This window comes from Pangasianodon hypophthalmus, chromosome 16, assembly GCF_027358585.1.
Source record: "Pangasianodon hypophthalmus isolate fPanHyp1 chromosome 16, fPanHyp1.pri, whole genome shotgun sequence".
Classification (NCBI taxonomy): domain Eukaryota; kingdom Metazoa; phylum Chordata; class Actinopteri; order Siluriformes; family Pangasiidae; genus Pangasianodon; species Pangasianodon hypophthalmus.
In genome coordinates, this window is record NC_069725.1 from 5,775,734 (window position 1) to 5,796,640 (window position 20,907).

Below are 20,907 nucleotides of genomic sequence, written 5' to 3' on the forward strand. Positions count from 1 at the left end.
CTGAAACATTATAAGTTTTAATCATAGGTTTTCCTCCAGTTTTTTCCAAGACAAAAGATGTAGAATTACTGATATGGTGAAGTTTTCTTGATACGGAGACATTTATTTGACTTTGCGGTTTCTCTGTAACATGACAAGCTACATTTTCTCTTATTAACTTCAACAGAGAGAGACAAAAGGGAGTCTGGTGAGGGAACAACTTGTTTCAACATTGACGTTCCACAACATAAAATGTAAATAGATATGGTTAAACATACAAAGTGTCACACTAAGTACTGTAACTGATGGCACATCTCAGTGGTATAATAGGAAAAAAACACTTTGAGACATAATGTGTAATTATTGGGAAATAATCAACTTTGAAATTGTAAATGGACTTTACATCAAATGACTCCATCTTTGATTATTTTCCTAGAAACAACCCCACCTCGTACAGTTCATTTCTTATTTATTTGGCATATTTCCACATAAATGTGTATACAGACATTTAAGTCATTTCTCCAGACACTGATATTTTAAAGGCAATTTTTTTAAACATTCCAGGGCATGTAGGAACAATAACAGTTTGTCATCACAGTACTTCACAACAGAAGCCCATCTCACCTCTGCAGAATGAGTGGAGGGTTGGGTTGGCGGTTTCCTGGATAGTGCACATGGATGGTGTGGCCCGTGTTAGCGGTAAGCTGGCGGAGAGTACGCTGGCTGCGGCCCATGCCCTGAGTCAAGCGGCTACTGGTGCTCGTTCCCCCCAGGGTGAGGGATCCGTGGTCAGCATGGCGCACCATCAGAGGGTGTGAGCTAGGGATGTTTCCTGGGGAGGGAGGGATGTCAGCTGGGAAAAAGAGAGAATCCACATTACACACATTGGAGGAAAATGAAAGCAGGAGAGCATTTCTGTAACACCTATAACTGAGATTGCAATAAGTATGCAAACTTTATAACAATAACTAAAATCACTTACCAGAATTGGAGAACATGTTGTCAAACTCTATGATGAGGTCATCATCTCTATCAAATCTCTCGAATCGTATATGTGGGGCTGCATTGATATCTGGAAAATCTTCATCCAGTTCCATCTCTGAGCCTTCATCATCATCATCCTCATCTCCCTCTTCATCATCCTGATAATAAGAAAATACAGCAAAGATTTAGAGCAAGCGAGGACGGAAAAATAAAAAACATTAAAAATGAACAAATAAAATTAGCCCTTTAATTTCTTCCAAACTCATACCGGATCTTCTTCCTCCTCCTCCTCCTCCTCTTCTTCTTCATCCTGACTATCTTCATCTTCATTACTGCCGCTCGAGTCTTCTTCCTGAGTGTGCTCCTCATCCTCTGGCTCCAGGATGTTCATGGAGTCTGAAGGATAGAAGGGAGTAAGAGGAAAGATTATTAATTCTAACAATATTTTTAGCTTCACAGAGTTCTAATATTTGATCAGATTATTCTTTAAAAGGTATAGTTAGCCTTTTTTTTCCCATTAAAATTGTGTTTCTTATGCCTGAAAAACAAGAATGCTAGTGAAAGAATTTCCTGAATTAACAGGCAACAAGTCTGCCAGGCAGGCAGAAACATTCTTATTGTGATCATTTGTTTCTTTCCCTTTCACAAAGACTGGAGCATTAAAGGGCCTGAACTTTTCCTCTTAGCAGACATTTTATTGTTAGCTGCTAGAATGTGACTTAAAAATGACAGCTCCTCTCTTTAATCCTACACTTAGTAAACCAATCAGTAGAAATATTCTGTAATTTTTCATTCTAGCAACCTACCCTAAAACTGGAAAAAGCATTAAAAATTTACAATAAAACCCAAGTTCAGATTTCATTTGTCCCTCTCACTTGCACAAAAACATGACACCCCTAACAAATATTCTGGAGGTGAGTATGATTGATTGCACACTTGTAAAAACCTGTCCTACCTTCTCTGTTAGCCTGCAAAGTGGAGGCTTGACTCATGTTGGAAGGAGCTTCATCCATCAGCACATCTTCCTGAGATTCTTCGTCTCCAGAGCGACCAACTTCAAAAAGATCACAAAACCCTATTTGGTGAAAATTGTCCGTCTACACCCATTTCACTGATGTACTCTTTTACACTGGGAATTTAATATCTGAAGAGCTTACCGATGATGGTGCTATTTACAGTTCCTGCATCCCTTTCTAAAAGTTCATCTATCAAATCTACCAACTCATTCTCCACCTGCAAAGCAAACATAAACCATATAGCAAATCACACAGTAGGAGAAAGAACTCATTTCAGCATATAAAGAATCCATTTTTATCACCCAGCTGCTGTCTGAACTGAATGATTCAAGACTGTATAATGAAGATGAACCTACTTGCATAGCCTGGGTGCTGAGCACCTCTGGCTGGCCAGCGATGACCACAGTGTCCCCTTCCGCCTCTCCATCCATCAGATCCCCATCTGTAGCCTGGCCTCTGTGACTATTTTCCACTGGCTCTGCCTCACCTGCCTCTCCTGTGGACAAACCATGTTTAAATCTCCTGTTAAAACCATTACACACATTTCTTCCACCCCACATGCTCTCATTGACTGTTACATGGATATGAACATACTATAACATCCCTATATAACATGTTTATATGTACATGTTTTTTTTTCCTGAAGAGAGAAACACTCATTCTTTTTATCATTTATTATTTATTTATTAGATTTAGAAATCGCTTGACTAATGTCCTTCATAGAACACGACCAACATTTATACTGTGCTGGAGAGCAAAGAAAACAAACAGCATTTTAAATCACTTTCTACAATTATTTTTAAAGCAGTAAATTTGACAGTTTGCTGTAGGATTATTGAACCTTTTTTTTTTTTTTTTTTTTTCTTTGGTCAAAATTTGCAGTCTTTTTCTCTTTCAGCCAAAATCCAAGTGCTGTTTTTGACCACCTTTGGCCAGAAGGGACTTCTGTGCAGCGTCAGTTAATACAGGAGAGACATTACCTATGATAAAATACCTATGCAACTGTTGATTCTTCTATATTCATATGTTGATGGCTCATCTGCCAGTCATTTTTATTAAAATGAAAATAAAGCCTGCTCTTATAGTGTTTGAGGATTTTTAAGTGATAGTGGATAGAGGATACCCTGCATGAAAGCTGGCAGGTCTGGCAAGTTAATTCCTAAATAAAGACATTTATTATTTAGCAATAGCACTTCAAGTACAGTGGTGCTAATATGCAGTGGCAAAATAGTATGCAGTTACCTTGATCCTGCGTATTGCTGTTGCTGTCCCTGGTCGTGCCCACAGTGTCATGTTCAGTCTTGCTCTTGCTGGAGCCTCCTTTCCCTCCAAACAAGCTGCTGGGCTGGTTGACAATGCGTGAGAGCGTCTCCAGTGGTTTAAGAGCAGCATTGACCGTGTTTGCCATGTTAGGACTGCAAAGAAGAAGAAAAAGCACGCCCACATCAGCATTAGAGTGAAAATAAATTAGATTGCACAATGCTCAAGTACACAAACAAGTGTGTGTGAGAAGCAGCACCTAGACAGGTCAAGGCTGTGGGGCACACGAGCAAGGTCGTTAACCAGGCCTTTCTTCAGGAAGAGACGGATGATATTGTTCATGCCATTGTGCTGCGTCTTGGCAGTGGCTGTGCTGTAAAAACTGGAGGTGGAGGGGCACGACTCCATAATGGTGCTGATGATGCACATCACCGCTTGAAGCCTGCAGAGAGGACAGAGAGGCGAAAAAGCAAATTAAGCTACAGGAAACTAAGAATGCTGACCAAACCTTCTGGAAGAATTCTGCACAGGAAAGAAAAAGAGAACGCTTATCTTCATGTACTATAGGATTATGCCTAGTTTGATTTTAGCATTATTTCCTCAGCTTGTGAATAGTCCTCAAGCTAAGTAGTCAAACACACACAAAAAACGAGAGATTGATTACTTTATCTAAAACAAAATATATGCTGTGCATATCCAGCACCACTGCTCCAAGTAATTTAAAAATTTTACACTGAGCCAACATTCATAAACAATAATCAAACATTTTAAGCTTCTGATGCTCAATAAGAGCAGTAGTTTTTGAATTTAACTATCTTTAACTGGTCAGTTAGGTGCTTATTAGGTGCTGATTTTTAGTGCTCGCTAGTAAATGCCATTAAAGCCAGCTGGACTCACCTAGCATGTTTCTCTGTGCCCTCTGCCATTGCCAAAGCTCGGCTCAGAGCAGCCTTCACCTCGTTGACCAGGGTCACCTGGGCCTCTGTGCCAGTGCCTGCTGCTGCCAGGCTGGCCAGGAATAGGCGTGCAAGGGCAGGGGTGTCCTTATCCTCAGAGTTCTGAGTGTGTGGGAGCAGATGATCCAACACAAAGGCCAGCACACTGCAGTCCTGCAAACAAACACACAGCCGCAGACCATTAGCCTAATTAAAGAAAAAAATCTACAGCAACCACAGGCATAGAGGTCTGCATTCCCACGGGACCCGATCAGATTTCTTGCGGTGCGGGATTAAATTTCCGAATTAAAGAAGGTAGTGGTCAGTGACTCTTGTGTATTTTGTGCAGAAGCGGGCGGTCTGACAATTTTTTTTTTTAAACAACAAATACAAAGCGTGACTCTGAAAGCACTCGTCCGTGCGTGCAACACGTGCATAATACAGTCCTCAGGGCAGGCTATGCAGGTGGTCGATAAGAACGACAGAGCAAAGCGCGGGTACGCCGTCGTCAAATAATGTTGAACTTGGATTGGAAAATGGTCAGTTTAGTGCTAAGAAGCTAACCTCAGGCAAGATGTATGGGTACCATTTTCACATGAAATAATCTACCCTTTGCATGACGTGATATATGTCTAAAAGTTGTCCCAAGTATACAAGATAAAAATCTCATATACACTTGTATATTTGTTTCTCCCCAGCGCTCTCTCTTTCTCTAGGGAAAATTAAAATGTGAGATTCTGGAAACGGGTCAGGGAGAAAATCATTCTAAGCAGATTGTGGGTGTACACAGAGTGAATTTTAAGCGGGAGCAGGAGGGTGCGGAACAGAACCTAGCTCGAGCAGAAAGGGGGGAAAAAAAAAAAAAAAAAAAAAAAAAAAAAACACAGTCCCGTATAGACCTCTAATTCTGTACACAAAAAAGCATTCTAGTGCTTTCAAGTAGGATATTAAATCTGGCAATTATTTTAAATAACTTTCCATTTCAGCAGATATTGCCTCTGCCTCTAACCACCCACCTCTTTAATGAGCTCGGACTGGCCAGCGGTGTAGTTGTAAGTGGCGATAAGTGTGGCAATGCCCACATATGAGCGCACCAGCTCTGCTAGCAGCCGCAGAATAGTGGAGGTGGGCATCAGGGGTTTACTGGCCTTGGCCTTTGCCGCCCTGCTTTCTTCCGAAGAGCCTCCCCTGTCACCTTCCTGCTCCTTCTTCTCTTCTCGCATTTCCTCGGGAGTTGAGGCTAGTGAAGGGATTGGGGAAAAAGCAAGAGTCAGAAAACAAAACCACAGACAGGGCATTGAGCGGACAATGAAATTTTAAGTTAGATCTAACCAAGAGGTGCATCACAGAGGGCTAAAAATGTACATGGGCAAAGTTATTACCCTCTCCCTGAGGTGTTCCAGACTGGGATGACTCTGCAACTGCACCATCTGCAGCAAATACCTGAGTCTGAAAAAAAAACAGAATATTGCTTACTTGCTTCATCATGCACATGCAACAACACAGCAAGAGTTGGGTAAGATATCACAATATCTCCCTGGGTTCTGTCTTGGTATACACATTTAAACAGAAATGAGATTAAAGAATGACTACCAAAAGGCTGTTTGGGTTTAAATTTAAACCAAATAAGTTAAAAAAAAAAAAAAAAAAACTTTTACAAAGTTATGGGATCACACACAATAAACTGAGTTTTTATAATTTTTATAAACAGAATGTACATCTGGCAATAAAACAAACCAGAAAATAAATTTATCAAGAATTTTTTTTTTTAACTATTTTGCCACAGCAATTTATGGGAAATCAATCTGTTGTCTCTTTGTTTTTCACTCAAACATGATTTGAAATTCCCTACAGGTTGAGGAACTGCTGTCTCGTATACTGGTATACGACCTACCACTTCACACAATTATATAAAAACAAGGGTAAAGCACATGTTCTACTGAATAATGAGTGAATTTTCTGTGCTCACATGGAGACTCACATTTATGTGGAAAGCAGACTGAGAGTCAAAGTCGCTCCCTTGCCGTGTGAGTCTGTACTGCTGATAAACATCATCCCCAACATCCTGCAGGATCTGACAGAGGTCCTGGCTGCCAGGGACCGTCACCAGTCGCTCCTCTCCTCTCTCTGCTACACCCAGGAGTGATGAACGTGAACCAGAAAACAAAAATAGCAAAGGTATTAGCATTGTAATGTTTCTGTATCATAGGCATATCAGAATGACACTTATAAAAAATTCTACTGATGTTACCTTCCTCAGGAGCATGGTATGCTGCCAAGGCATTAAGCATGTCATAGATGACGTCTTTAATGGTTTCTGGGATTTGTGGCAGTGGAGACAGTTTCAGAGGTGTTGTCTTCACCAACTGTACAGCATTTGGACCCTTAATTCTGAAGTTCTCAAATTCATCATCTGAAGCTAAGGCAATGGGATGGGAGGCAGATTAATAAATAAATAATAAATAAAAATCAATAAATAAAATAAAAACATTAAGTAAAACAAATTACAAGCAAACAAACAAATAAGCAACAGATAAACAGATAACGAACATACAAAACACATAATATTATACTGCTGTTGTCCCACATAATGTTGTTCAAACATGAACGGTTGGGTATCGCTTTAAACAGTTCCAACTCTGGAATCATTTATGGTCATTATTGTTAGAAGACATTATAGCATGCATTTTCAATAAGAAACTCGGCTCACTACTCAGCAGTAGCTTGTTGTACTGTTAATCTCTGGCTTCCTTCTGCATTAGCAAAAATAAATAACTAAATAAATAAATTATCTATCCCGCCAAGAAATACCCACCACTACAAAAACTTTTGCATTGCCACTATAAGAAGGAAATAAGCACTCTGAACAGATGTACTGATGGGCCAGAGTGCCTCTTCAGTTGATAACGAAAAGGCTGTTTCTGTTATTCTGTAATCTCATACCTGTTCCAGCCCCTCTTGGAGCTGGGAGAGCGATGCGGACACAGCTGTTGGCAGTTTCTGTGAAAACTTCAGGGTTCCGGCAGGCCGCTGGTCCCAGCACTCGCAGAATGTAATTAATCTCCCGAGACCCTAAACTACCAGACACCACACCAGACGTGGTGCTTCCTGCTCCACTGGTCACTGCAGAACGAACCACCTGAAACAGGACCAATTCAGAAAAACAATGTGAGAAGACAGCACACACAACTCAATATTTGAAACATTTAAACACCCTTAATTTTAACTGCCTACAGAAAGATTATGGTAAAAATTATCTTTGCCTTCTGATTTAGGAAAAGCATAAATACATGGCATTTATGGCATATTTTCACTTTTTTTTTTTTTATTTCTGCACAAGCATGGCTTTATATAGCTTTAATGTATTGTATTGTAGTGTTGTACTGTGTATGACATTATGTACCTCATGTAGTTAGCATATACAGTAAACAGGAAGGCATTTGTGATTCCTTATATTATCAACTGATTTTCAATTAACAAGTTTCATATGAATGAATTCTGTATTGCTACTGCATATGCTGACTCTGGGTGCTGCAGAGTAATGACAGAGAATGAGTGAGGCACCTTTTCCATGGTGTGGCGCAGCGTGGCTGGGTCCTCAATGATGTGGCGGAAGAGCAGAGTGACGAGCGGTGTGAAGCCGTTGAAGCCGGAGCTTTGGGTCAGGCCCAAGATCATGCGTGTACTCTTGAGCTCAGCGAACATCATGGCATAGTGGTGGACACGTGTGAGGCGCAGGCATAGGCGAAGCGTGGCGTGCAGCGTGTCTGGGTCCACAGGCACACTGATCATGCTGACGCAGGCACGGATTAGGACCGTGGTCATCTCCTCAGTCAAACCCTGCACTACTATGCCACTGGATCCAGATGTGGAGTCCTGTGAAGCAGCAGGAACGGTGGAACTGGATGAGGACGACTCCTTCTGCTCCGTTTCCTCTTTAGGGGGAGCCATCTCGACAGCTACGGGTGCTGGGTCTGTACCAGCAAAAAGATTCAGTATTAGCAGAAGAAAACAGTAATAATTTTATTTTATTATAATTTTAAAGTAAAGTTATTGCAGAGCTGCGGTATATGAAGTGAAATGCAGGAGTCCTGGTTTGGTTCTAACCTGTATCAGCCTGGGTCTCCTCACTCTTAGCTCTCTGTTCTTCCTCTCGCTCAGAGTCAGCTGCATTGCCAGATTTGCTGGGTTTGGGCATTCGAGGTACTCTCTGCACTGTTAGCATGACAGGCCGCCTGTTCCCTGTCTCCTCATTCACCTGCACAAGATGGATAGAGAATGTTGGTTATAAATCGGAAAAATGTTTAGGATAATACTGAATTGACATCATGCTGTAATCACTTCAAATGTGCAGCTAAAGAGTCTTTGAGCTGTAAAGGATTTATACTAGACATTCTGCAGACTTACTCAATCCTTTAAACAACGCACACCAGCAGCTGCATACATAAATATGCAAAATAAAAAGCAATTATTCAGTGAATGCCTTTAACTGTAGCGGCCCAAGGGAGTCAGTTTTGTGTTCCCAAATCGCATTTCAATTTTTCCTATTTTCCGGATTTATTCAGAATGTAATCTAGATTTTAATTTTGATCCTCTTATTTTTACTTTTATTTATTTCTTTTTTTACTTTTTATTGTTTTGTGAATCTGTTGTAATCATTATTCTACATTTCTGTCTCTTAAATTTCTGTCTTGCTTGCCCCTTTATTATTTATTTCTGTTATTATTGTACTGCTGTAGACTGCCTAAGCCTCACAAAAAGCATTTCAAGTTACATTGTCAGACACTTGTATATATGACAAATAAACTTGAAAACTTGAAATGAAAAGATTTAAAAATGTCAACGCTTCCATATCTTTACTTTTCAATAAAGCATAAAGTAAAATAGATCACATGATATCTGTAGTCCCATACAGCCAAACACAAAGCGCTTAATACATACATATGTATGTATGTATGTCCATATATATATAGGGGGGTGTTGATCAGTACTGTTTTGGGATGGGCGTCATCACGCATCTCAACCAATGAGAGCATTTGGGGTGGGTCTAAGACTGCTGAAGCGCGCACATGAACCAGGAAAAACGGAAAAGAAAAATGGAGAAAGGTACCGAACTTTTACAGGGATATTTTCAGTTCTCTTCCCAAATCTCTTCCCTGACATGTTCAGAACATGTTCATTTATAAATGTTAACTTGCTGTTGCTCTGAAGGTGTTATAATGTTATGATCAGGGCTCTGGGCTCTGAGCATAACTTGTTTTTCTGTAACAAACTAGACTAAACGTTAATGCCCTGGCAGTGGCAGATAGCTTTGGTTTTATATTTAAATTGATTACATTAATGTTTAAGTTTTATTTTAAATTAAAATTTTTAACTGCTACTATGTAAAGGGAATACTGCTGTAAAAAGCATCTTATCGGTTTAAAGTGTTTGCAAACCAAATGTTATTGCACTTTTGTTCATATAGTGCAAAACAAAAGTGCACAATACACTAATTTTGAATTCATTATTTAATTTTACGCTTAACAATGCGATTAATCGCAGAAAAATTATGCGATTAATTGCGATTAAAATTTTTAATCGTTTCCCAGCACTAATGAATATATAAACTTTTTTTTGGTTTATATTTGTAATTATATTTTTATTTCACAAATACAGCAAATACAGTCAGTATTATCGTATTATAAGCTATGTCTTTAGCTTTAATCACCTGAACCATGGTGTTGAACTGTACAGTGTATCTCCTACGGCCTGCAGTGAAACGGACGCTGGTCTCGCCCGCTCTCCAGGCTGAGTCTATGGTGCTGTTGTTACTGGCACTGTAGCTGCACCAGCGGCCCGAACGGTCATCAAACCACCGCCAATTATTCCCATTGGGCTGAAGGTACTGATGAGGGAAAAAATTTCAATTGTTTAAGGTACTGCATCACTGCAATCCCACAATAAATACTGTACCTTGATAAGAGATGACATTTCAACTGCACACACCTTGCTCATCTGGGCTCTTCGTTTGGAGGAAACGGCCATTTTCTCATAGAAATCAATGAGCAGGAGCACTGGAGTGATCCATCTACAAAAATGAAAATGGTAAAAGGTAAATAAGACTCAGATATTCGCAAACTGGACAAGTAAAGTGTAGATATGTAATTAGAATGTCAGGACAGAACCAAATTAATCAAATTACACCCAACAGTGCCAGTTTGCATAGACTTCTAATGGACAGATGATGACAGGAACACATAATAGCAAAGTAGCATTAGATAATGGCTTTGATTCAAAAAGCTAGGGATTTCAAATGAGTAAGCACCCAGGTGACCACATTATGAGTGTTAATATTGTTAAGAGCAACATTTTCCAGCCACTGTTTCTGCAAAAGTTGTTAAACTTTACACAAGTGCCACAATGTCTGCCCTGCCCTGTACTGAGTTGGCCAATGGGAGTTTTTTTTTTTGACTCCTAGCAGTTGCTGTGGAAAAGTGGTAAAATATGTCGCCTTTAAGGCTCTGAGCTGGTAGCTAGGAAACACCATTAAAACCCTTGTATGTCCTTCTATCCTGGACTACTTCCAGCCGCATGATGGCTGGCACTCACTTAGGTGTCTGGATGTCTTTCTGCTCCTTGGCCGCCTGCAAGCAGGGCTGAACCACCTCCAGCAGCTTTATCAGCACCGTCAGGACTCCACTACTCTCCACAATCCGTGCACACGACAGCTTCAGCTCCTGCAACACAACGTTTCAGTACTGTTACAGCCACATGATCAGTATAGGCATCAGAAATTTATGAAACATGCAAAAAGGTGAGGTGTTTCAGTTCCTATGAATACTTGTTTAAGTGAGAGAATTGCAAATGAAAATTGCAGTAGCATGTACCTCGAAGAGCAAAGTGAGGAGGAGAATACGTGTGGCCAGGTTGGAGGCCTGGGGCAGCGTTGCCATCTGTTTGGTCCACTCAGACACTGTCTTCGTGTCGCTGGTGGTGAGTGGCACAGCAGCTTTTATTAACACATCGGCAGCCTCCCACACCTACCAAACGGGCACAGAGTGATGAAGACAGGTGCTAACTCACATATGAAACCATAAGGCTGTATTCAGGTGATAAGTTGCAATGTCATCGTTTTGCTGGAGATGGAGAGATTTGCAACTTTGCCACTGCTCTCAAAGCTTAATCAAACTGAACTCCGACACGGATTTCTACTGATGTTTCATAAACCAGCCAATGAGATAAACTGCTGAAACTGCACTGGTGAAACGCAGCCTCACAAAAAAGAAAGAAAACCCTCATCTGAACACAGCCCAACATTTCCACTCACTTTAAAAAAAAAATTGCTTTCCAAGACGTTTTACACAACTGCTAGTCATGTGAGTTATCGCTCACGGCTCATTTTAGAATGACTCATCTGTCCACAGCCTTAACATTCAAGTCGACATACAACTCTTAACAACACATTCCTCACAATAATCACAACTTAAATATTAAAAAGTATACTGGCTTACTTGCTGTTACTGAACTGTAGCAAAAGAACAAAAGAAAACATCCTTAGATTCCATGCCTTGCATAACCCTGTAAGAAAAATTTGACACCCAAATCTGTTTAAATAATCTCAGATCTGTAAATTTCATCTTTGCGGCCTCTTGGTCAGGTCTGCTTTTCTAAAGATATCTCAGCAGGATTCACCTACATGTATGATGTAAGCTAAGAAGGGAAGAAAAAAAAAATGTGGAAATGTGCCTTCTCAGTGGCTTAATTGCTTAGTTTTACACTTCCCACATTTATTCATAACGTCTGGGTGTTTTCCAGGATGCATGGAAGCCCTGCATAATCAAGTCTTTAATAATTAGATACTCAGAATCCTGGCTTTGGCTGATTTAATTATAACTTATAAAGCATTAGATATTCTGGCTCCCTGTAAGTGTTATGTATGAAATATTCTCATACATTACTTTGTGTCCATCTGTATGTGACTGACCTGGTTGACAACTTGGCGCAGGATGAGGTCTCTGTACTCTGGGCCGTTCCTTTTAATGGCGGTCATAAGCAGGTCACAGAGGCGATAGACGGTGTCTGGCAGCTCGTCCAGCAGGTGGAAGCAGCCTGGCAGCATTGTGTCAGTGAAGGTATGGAGCTCGGCGCTGTCCAGGGGCTCAGCCTCCAGAAAACGCTCCAGACAGCGAGCCTCCTCTTCCTCAGCTCGTTCTCGTGCTCTCCTCTCCTCCTCCTCACGCCTGCGCGCTGCCTCCTGAGAACACATGCACACACGCCGAACAGAATTATAACAACACTGTTTCTTATAAGAGCTGGAATACCTGAAAGGCCTGCTCATGTGTGTTTTTATAACAATGTCCACAGGACAATTTATGACTTGGTATGGAACCAAATGACAATTCTTACACCCTACATACTAAAGTGTAGGAATAGAATGTAGTACACAGTGTATACCAGAACCCAAGTAGACTCACATTTTCAAAATGACAGTTAAAAAATCTACTTGAGCTCTCGACTAAGTAATAGTGTTTGAAATAGCATACTTATATTCTGCACCAGTATATACTGTATAGTACATTCTATTCCTACAATTTAGTATGCAGGGTGTAAGAATTGTCATTTGGTTCCATACACAGTCATGTCAATACCAGCCATTTAAATTCACTTGTGAATGCAGTTCCCTCAGAACTACACTTTAAATCATAAATTGTGTGAACCTTTGGTGTTTAAGGCTGAAATTGACATGAGGAGGTACCAGAGAATGATTTAAGGCAGTCAGAAACCACATTAGTCTTTATTTTAGAGCAATGGAAATACAGGAGTAGTCCATTTAGCTAATTTTCTGTCTGTATCAAATAATTTTTAAGTAATTACAGCCAATGTAGAAAATAATCAGCTATACTTTTTTTGTTATGTGAAAAAATTACATGAAATCAGTATAACCACGGTCATTATACATATATAGGGTTACTCCGGCTGTTGGCCTTTTTGCCAAGATTTGTCTTGAAAGTGGTTATACAGCTGTGGCTGCATGCTAAAATACAACCTATGGAGTACGTCATCCAACCATCTGCTGGAAATATTCCATGCAGTTCACATACTATACACTCCCTAAAAGCTGTATGTTGTACACAGTATAAGTCATATGCAGAGTATGCCATTTATTTGTATGCATGTGTGTCAGTCTGCCCACCTCAGGAGAGTCTGAGCGCTGCTCCATGCTGACTTCCTGACCCAGAGACATGGCAATGGCCCTCATCATCTGGTCCTCTTCAGACATGGTGAATTCCTTCAGTGACAAAAGCCAAAATGACTAATTCTAAGCCTTATGTGTATGTGTCTATGCTTGCCTGTGTGTGTGTGTCTGTGTGTGTGAGAAGCAATAATAAACTCATTTTTATTTAAACATGTGATGGTTTCTTACCCGAATGGCAGCACTGAGTAACGGTGGTGGATGGGTGAGAAGGTACTCGGTGGCCTGCTCCATTGTGGTGGTGTTGAGCAAAGCCTCCATAGCATGCTCTCTGGAGAAGCCCATGTCTATCAGCTGTACAAAAGAACATACATCCAGTATTTTATTACATAGTTTTGAAAAGATTCCAACAGTTTAGAGCTATGTGAATCAGATTTAGGAATTTAGGTCAGTTAAAAAAATAAATAACTAGAGGACCTTAAGTTGTGTTTCTGACTTCAGGAAAAATATTTTAGAAATAATTTAGCTTCTATACACAGCACAAAAGACATCACGGCTACTGTTAGAATTAGCACTCTGTTTTGTAGACTCTATTTTTGTATTTAATATTTTAAAATATTTTTTGCATTGATAATACTGCTGGCTTCTTTTTCAATGGAAAATAGCAGCACCTTACAGGTGGTAAAAACCTAACAAACAACTGCGCCAGAGACAGAAATTGTCAGCCGTGAAAAGGACCCGTTACCTGTGTGAGTTGAGCCTGGTTGACCTGTGGTTCTCTGCGGGTCGTGGAGCTGCTTCCGTCATCTGCAGTGCTTCCACCCGTAACAGCACCACCTCCAGACCCAGAAGCACCTTCCCCCACTGCTCCAGTTCCTGGCCCTCCACTAGCTCCTCCAGCCCCTGTGCCTCCATCCTCCTCAGCACGAGAGGTGCCTTCCCTCTCCTTGGATAGACGCTCTTGAATGACTGGCTCTCCGCGTAGTATGTGGCAAAGGATTGCAAGCATGGACTCGGCCATGCGCCCGCCATACACCTTTAGTGGCTTGCGGTTCCACAGGCTGCGGATGCAGTTAAAGGCGGCCTGGATGTCAAGGAGTCAAACAATTAGCAGTGTGTCGTAAAACATTCATTGCAGCACACTGCTGTCACATTCATTTTTGCTGACTCCACAAGAGGTACAAAAAAAAAAATAAGTGTCTGAATGAAAAGGTCCAACTTTTTACTATTCTTGGAAGTTTTCATCTATATAGAGAAACAGTCATAGACTGTTTCTAAATACTGAACTGTACAATACCTGTAGTTCTACACAAACAAACAAACAAACAAAAAAAGGAAACTGATCCATAATTCTGTCCAGATCTATTGATTTTTCAGAATTTTTCTGAATTTGTCCACCCCTAGTGCCACATTGAGTCATTGTTGTCACTTACAAGTACTTGTGCTTATTTCTACCAAGTATATTGACCATCGTCAGAAATTTCATTAGAACTTTATTCAAAAAGGTTCTCTCACTTTCTGGGTGACGATGAGGAAACGCAGGGCGCTGAACTGTGGTGTGGTTGTTGTTGTTCCAGGCACCTTGGCAGGCAGAGAGTGGGGAGAGTCCAGCACTGTGCTGGGGTTCACCATCTTCTCCACAAGCATTAGCCAGGCATCTAAAAACTCCCCAGTCCCATCAGGCAGTTCAGCATGCTCCAACCCCTCAGACACTGGCACCTTACCTCCCATGGACAATGCCCAGTTAAATGTCCTGAGCAGCACAGCACACAGGCACAGGAAATAGGAGTTAGAGAATTATAATGACACTTGAGTACCATACCAGGGTTAGGAATATAAAGACACTTCCACCACTCACTCAAACAGAGCATCATGGCCTCCAGAGCAGAAGAACTTCTGCAGCATCAGGTGGTAGGGGTACTTCCTCTCGTCAAATAGCATAGGCGAAGTGAAGCCAACGGAACAGATGAAGAACGTCAGCCTGAATAGAACCATATACGTCAGTGTATTTACAGGCATATGAACACATGTACAGCAAGAGACTGGCTATTCACACTGTAGGTCTGGCTATTCACACTGTACCTGAAGCGAGGGGTGGGGGTATACGGAGGAGGCTGCCAGCTCAGGCCCTTGGTGAGCAGTTTGGTAAGTGAGGAAGCAGTTGCACGAGCAGCTGGTGTTGGGGCAGTGCCTGTGTTTGTTGTGTGGTGGGAACGGCGCTGACGGACAGGTGAGCCCACACAAAGCTTGACCAGCAAACCAAACAGTTCAGCCAGAGCCCTTCCTAAACGAGATGATGCTGCAGAAGACAAGTATAGGAAACAAAGTGTTTTAGCAAGACACTTAGTACTTACATACATGGTAGTCAAATTCATTTAACAAATGTATTCCAATTTTTATTAATAAAGAATTTAGCACCTGAAAGTTAACCTATAATTTTATACTGCCATAGACAGCGTGAACACTGATAGCAGCACTTCATATCAGATATATAACCATATAAGACAAACTATTATTATACTAGGAAAACAAAATCATGCAGAAGCGACTTTACCACCATCGTAAACTTTGATGATTCAGAATCATTTTTTATTTATTTAGCCATTGCAAAATTAGCCTTTTATGCCTTCAAATACATTAAGGACCATAAAAATTTAAATAGAGTTTAAAACCTAGAACTATTGAGCTTACTAAGATTGAAATGCTATTTTGTTAGTGCCAATTAATGTAGTAATAACACCAGTCATTTGGCCTGACTTTATGTATTTATTTCTCCTTAATGACAAAACTGCCAAAATATTTAGCCAAATAAAGCCATGCGGAAAAACTATTTGAGATTGACGCAGGGACTGACCAGAGAGCAGAGGTTTGATCTGCTTGATGCGCGTTGCCATGGCAGGAGTGAGTTTGGACTTGGCTTTCGGGTCAGTGGTTGTGGGCTCATCCGTCTCCATTGGAGCGAGGGTGTCTCCATCCAGACCCATGCCCTCCAGCAGCCCCTGTGCAGAGGGGTCCACTCCCACAGACAGAGCCTCCGCCTCAGCTAGAGGAATCACCAGCAGAGAGAATTTAGTCGAGCATGAAGAAACAGGACACTCACAATGGCAAGTAAAAATATAGGAATGAAAAGCATGCAAAAAAAGGAAGTACAACGATTCAAGGTAGAGAAAAAGGAGGACAGACAGATAAGCAGAGGTTTATAGGGAAGGATTTATGCAGAATCACCATGGGGCAGTGTTTTTTTACCGGTTCTCCGGCCTCCACTAGTCGCAGCGCTGCTGGAGGGTTTCTCTTCTTTAGGCACCAGTTTCTGCATGTCAGCCTGGCCGAATTCACAGCCAGGAGGGAGACTGCACAAAAACAAAAACAACTCAATACTTAAAACCCAGCCATCTCTGCCCTGGAACAAAGGCCCTGATTCATGGACAAGATTGTACATCAAGGACCCTAAATGTGGGCTGCCACAGTGGGTCTGTTTTCTAATTAATAGTAAAATCAGTGGGAATTTTTAGCCAATTGAGTGACCCCAAGCCCCACGCATGAGTGGAGCTTCCCAAGGATTTCATGTGCTGTACATCTTGAGATTCAAAATCAAAATATGTCAATGGGGCACAATGGTGCATCTGCCAAAGGAATTAGAAGAAGTTGTTAAGCAGTGACTGGGAGACCAACAAAATTAGTCATGGCTTGGAGTCAGTCAATTCAGTCAAAACATTATAAAAATATTGTATAGGCTCATGAGAAATAAAGATCATGAGCAAAGGAGACATTTTTAGCAATTTTCCTTGCAATTTGAGGACTGAAAATTAGGCATTACATGATCATACAGCACCAAAAATACAACATGACTAATCTAATGGATTTGTACTGAATCAGTGCTCCAGAAGCCATTTTGTCATTTGAGCAGGTACATTCTGATACAGGTTCAATTATTTTAAAAGTCTACTGGTTTCAGTTTTCAGTCAATGGCATGGCACCACTACATTCACAGTTTCAGCCACAAGAGGGCTGATGGCAGAAGGCTTGCTGAGTCTAATCCGAGTGTAAGCCGAGTGGAGTGCGGTGCTGACCTGTTGGGTGTGCAGAGGGACAACAGCACGGTGCTCTCCCACACCAGCGAGCAGTAGAGCTGACTCAATTTATTGAGTACACTCAGCCCCAGCTGAGAGCCCCACTGGTTCACGGAGATCGCCCGGATCTCACTCTGAGGGGAGGAGGGGGAGGGAGAGAGGGAGGGAGAGAGAGAGAGAGAGAGAAACACAGATAGAGTTACAAGAGAAGCGCTACTGCTCACTTAGGCAGGAAGGATAATGAATCCTTTCTGCCAAACAGTAATTTTTTTTTGTGTGATTTTCATGCTGCAAACTTCACCTGTCCAACTCTGCACGTGTGGACAAACATAAGGATGTATGCATGTGCAGCAGTGAGTGCATGCAGCAGAGGTGTAGCACGGGCAGACAGCGTGGCATCAGTAACATGACCAGCATTGGCCAGTTCCCTCAGTAGAACCGAACCACCCGGCTCCTCGATGGGCCGATGTAGTGGCTCAAGAGCTGACAGGATGCTGTCCAACTGGCAGAGCCCCTCCTGCAGAACCTTTGGCTCGTGGGATAAGGTCTGAGCCAGGAACAGAGTGAGTTTTACAGACTTATGGTCATAAAATTGGATTTATGAAAGAGACATTTTAAGAAGTGATGAAAATTTTTTGATGTACCCAGAACATGTTATTTGAAACCATTAAAGATGATCTACATAGAATAATAAAATATTTAATACAGGGTTCTTGCCCTTTGTTCATGAAAGAAAAAAAAAAAAGCCCTTTTCAATATTTTTTCCAGAAAGATTTTTTCAAACCTTCCAGACTTCATGTTCAGTTTACTTTTAAAGGTCAGTAACTGTATTATGAAAAGGGGGAAAACATGAAATATGATTCTCGTCACTAACACAGCCTCCCTAATGCATGAGCGAGGGAATGTCTAAAGACCACAGATTTATATTACTGTGAAAATAAATATTCACACTCAAAACATCCTTAGAATTTCCATACACTTAGAGATCTAAAAATGAAAGCCTTTTAATTTTCTACTTTTACAGCCCTGTACAAGAACCCTGTAATATTTGTAATTCTTAAACGATTAAAATGGCCCTAAGAATATCGCTACATCTTCTCCCTTATTAAACAAGTGACAGGATCTATTAATATGCATGACTTGTTAAGCTTCATAGTCCTCATTATATAGACTGACATTTAACTCAAATGCCAAATCTATAGAATCAGAATCAGCCAACCGAGAGGAGTTAACCATTTATTAATCACGCTTGAGTTCATGGGTACTTTCACAAGTCTCAAGCAACAACAGGCATATAAACATTCCAAATACATATTCTTGTAAATATTACGGATTAATTTTCTCACCAAAATAGATTTGCATACGCCAGCCACAGCCTGGCATGCAGCAGACGTGGGGAAGTCTATGGGAAGGTTGGGAAGCCCCAAGATTGACACCAGGGGTAGAAGGCCTTTCTGGTTCACAAACTCCTGACAGTGGTCGTCTGTTGTGTTGTTACTCAAAATGGACTCCACAAACTTCATCTTGATGTAAGAAACAGAAAACAGAAAATGCAATCAGTCTCAGGAGCTGGTGAGTATGTTCTTTCGTAAACATCTTTTGATGAATAGACACTGCTCGCCTGTGTACTTGCAAAGTAATATGCTGATTTAACATGCACTTCATGATAAAACTAGAAACAGGCTCAGTGATGTTGAGCAGCCATTTCACTATTAGCTGACTCAGCACTTACCACATTGAGAATGTAATCCATAAGAGGAATGGGAATCCGCTCTTCCGTGCCAACCACTCTGTAAAAACACAATCCAATTTATTCACTGAGGCCATGGCAGTTCCACAAACCCTGCACACACCATGAATCAATGTTTCTCTCCAAATACACTTATAATCAAGCCAGTCATTAAGTTAAAACACTAACTGCCTGTTGCTTTCTGGTTCCCCTTGCTGTTGGGTGAATGTGTGGAGAGCCTCTTCCTCCTCCTCATCTTCACTGGAGGCTTCCTCTGCTGCATGGTTTGAGCGAGCTGGAGGTACAGTAACAGTCCCGTCTGCTTTCTGAATGGAGGGCTTCTGACAGATGTACTCAGGAGCTCTGCCCAAGTTACAGATCTCCTCTAGCAACTGATGAGCAAATAGCAGTACATACAGACAAAGACATAAGGGGAAAAAAAAAAAACAACAGAAAGTGCAATAAAACAACATATGAATCATTAGCCACCCTACCTTGATGATAGCTGTGGTGGCATCAGTTTTCAATGTGGGCTGATGTCTCATGAGCTCATCCACAGCACTGCCCAGGTTAGAGGCAGTGTCCCCTGAAAAACACATACACAACCTTCACATCTGACTTTCATCTCAGACGACCGTCATTGACCGTCAAACATTGCATTGTTTGTTTTTTTTGGGTTTTTTTTACCGCCCAAATCACTACAGTTTGGTCAGAGTCAACAATCATTTTATTTGCCAAATGTACAAATACACAGAAAATTACCTTGGCAGATCAGTACAAGAACCTATAACAAGCAAATGTGCAAAAATACAAATATGCACACCTACAAAAGTGGAGACTATAAACAAAAATAAAAAACACAAAACAAAGTCGATTCAACTTATTTGTTATTGATGGCTTGTTGAGAAGTGCGACTGGGAAAAAGAAAATTGTTCTGCCAGTCACTCCGGACTTAATTTTGCAGTGGGGAAAAATAACGTTTCAATGTCTCATTGAGCCACCACAACAGTGCTCTTTAAATTCAGCTCAACTTTCTTGCCTCATTCAGACCTTTGCCAAAGGTCTCTACACCTTCGGTCACTGTAAATCACAACCCCACCAAAACAGTTCCAGACACGGTGTTATTCTGCTGCCAATGTAAACCCAGGGCTAAATGGTTTTGTTTATTAACTTATCTTACAAAAACAACCACATTTCTATCTGCATTCCTCTTTGATTTGCATCACTGTAAAAGTGTCAAAGTTGGTTAAAAGCTTGCTCTTATTTGCAGTTGCATGACTACTAACGCTGAGCTAAATCATTTCACTGCTCTCCTGCTGCGTCACTCACCCAGTGGGTCAGAGCTGCGGCGGCGTCGCATGGCCGGCAGGTAGTCGGGCGACAGTAAAACCTTGAACAGACGTTCGAAGGGCTGGCACTGGACGAATGAGTGCAGGCCACGGGCGTTTAGGCACAGGGCACTGAAGACATTGGGCAAGGAACCCAGCACCTCTCGGGTGGCAGGGACCTGCAGAGACAGAAACTGTGAGAGAGAGAAACGGAGAGAAAAAAAGCAGAGTAGGGGAGGAACATGAGCGAGAGGATCGTGGGAAGATGCCAGGAACAAGACCGTCCAACAGGTGTGGTGCGAGCTGCTGGAGTGTGAGGTTTTGGGAAGTTAATTAGAAAGAGCTGGCAAAGAAAGAGTGAATGAGACCGTGAAAACAACAAACAAAAGGCTATGAGTGGGTGGTGAGACAAGATGTCCGTTCACCCAAGA

General features: G+C 41.4%; 1 protein-coding gene across 8 annotated transcripts in view; it reads right to left on the reverse strand.

The window, feature by feature from the left end:
* Positions 1–20,907, reverse strand: part of huwe1 (HECT, UBA and WWE domain containing E3 ubiquitin protein ligase 1) — a 50,975-nt gene that overhangs the window by 15,204 nt on the left and 14,864 nt on the right. For 4 of the 8 annotated variants that reach the window (XM_053240538.1, XM_053240544.1, XM_053240537.1 and 1 more), the window contains exons 20-55: positions 20,478–20,670; positions 19,643–19,734; positions 19,338–19,540; positions 19,152–19,209; positions 18,766–18,942; positions 17,721–17,966; positions 17,420–17,553; positions 16,575–16,699; positions 16,204–16,392; positions 15,432–15,648; positions 15,208–15,330; positions 14,865–15,102; positions 14,095–14,433; positions 13,581–13,703; positions 13,350–13,445; positions 12,141–12,410; positions 11,044–11,196; positions 10,766–10,893; positions 10,163–10,244; positions 9,885–10,061; positions 8,282–8,432; positions 7,739–8,148; positions 7,118–7,313; positions 6,426–6,593; positions 6,156–6,304; positions 5,557–5,623; positions 5,191–5,414; positions 4,137–4,348; positions 3,499–3,681; positions 3,222–3,394; positions 2,336–2,475; positions 2,121–2,196; positions 1,919–2,017; positions 1,232–1,359; positions 962–1,121; positions 604–832 (exon numbers count right to left, since the gene is read on the reverse strand). In XM_053240538.1, the coding sequence (XP_053096513.1) occupies positions 604–832; positions 962–1,121; positions 1,232–1,359; positions 1,919–2,017; positions 2,121–2,196; positions 2,336–2,475; positions 3,222–3,394; positions 3,499–3,681; positions 4,137–4,348; positions 5,191–5,414; positions 5,557–5,623; positions 6,156–6,304; positions 6,426–6,593; positions 7,118–7,313; positions 7,739–8,148; positions 8,282–8,432; positions 9,885–10,061; positions 10,163–10,244; positions 10,766–10,893; positions 11,044–11,196; positions 12,141–12,410; positions 13,350–13,445; positions 13,581–13,703; positions 14,095–14,433; positions 14,865–15,102; positions 15,208–15,330; positions 15,432–15,648; positions 16,204–16,392; positions 16,575–16,699; positions 17,420–17,553; positions 17,721–17,966; positions 18,766–18,942; positions 19,152–19,209; positions 19,338–19,540; positions 19,643–19,734; positions 20,478–20,670 (6,128 nt within the window). The remainder of the gene's footprint in view (positions 1–603; positions 833–961; positions 1,122–1,231; positions 1,360–1,918; positions 2,018–2,120; positions 2,197–2,335; positions 2,476–3,221; positions 3,395–3,498; positions 3,682–4,136; positions 4,349–5,190; positions 5,415–5,556; positions 5,624–6,155; positions 6,305–6,425; positions 6,594–7,117; positions 7,314–7,738; positions 8,149–8,281; positions 8,433–9,884; positions 10,062–10,162; positions 10,245–10,765; positions 10,894–11,043; positions 11,197–12,140; positions 12,411–13,349; positions 13,446–13,580; positions 13,704–14,094; positions 14,434–14,864; positions 15,103–15,207; positions 15,331–15,431; positions 15,649–16,203; positions 16,393–16,574; positions 16,700–17,419; positions 17,554–17,720; positions 17,967–18,765; positions 18,943–19,151; positions 19,210–19,337; positions 19,541–19,642; positions 19,735–20,477; positions 20,671–20,907) is intronic. The other 4 variants (XM_053240542.1, XM_053240540.1, XM_053240541.1 and 1 more) reach the window with 4 other exon arrangements.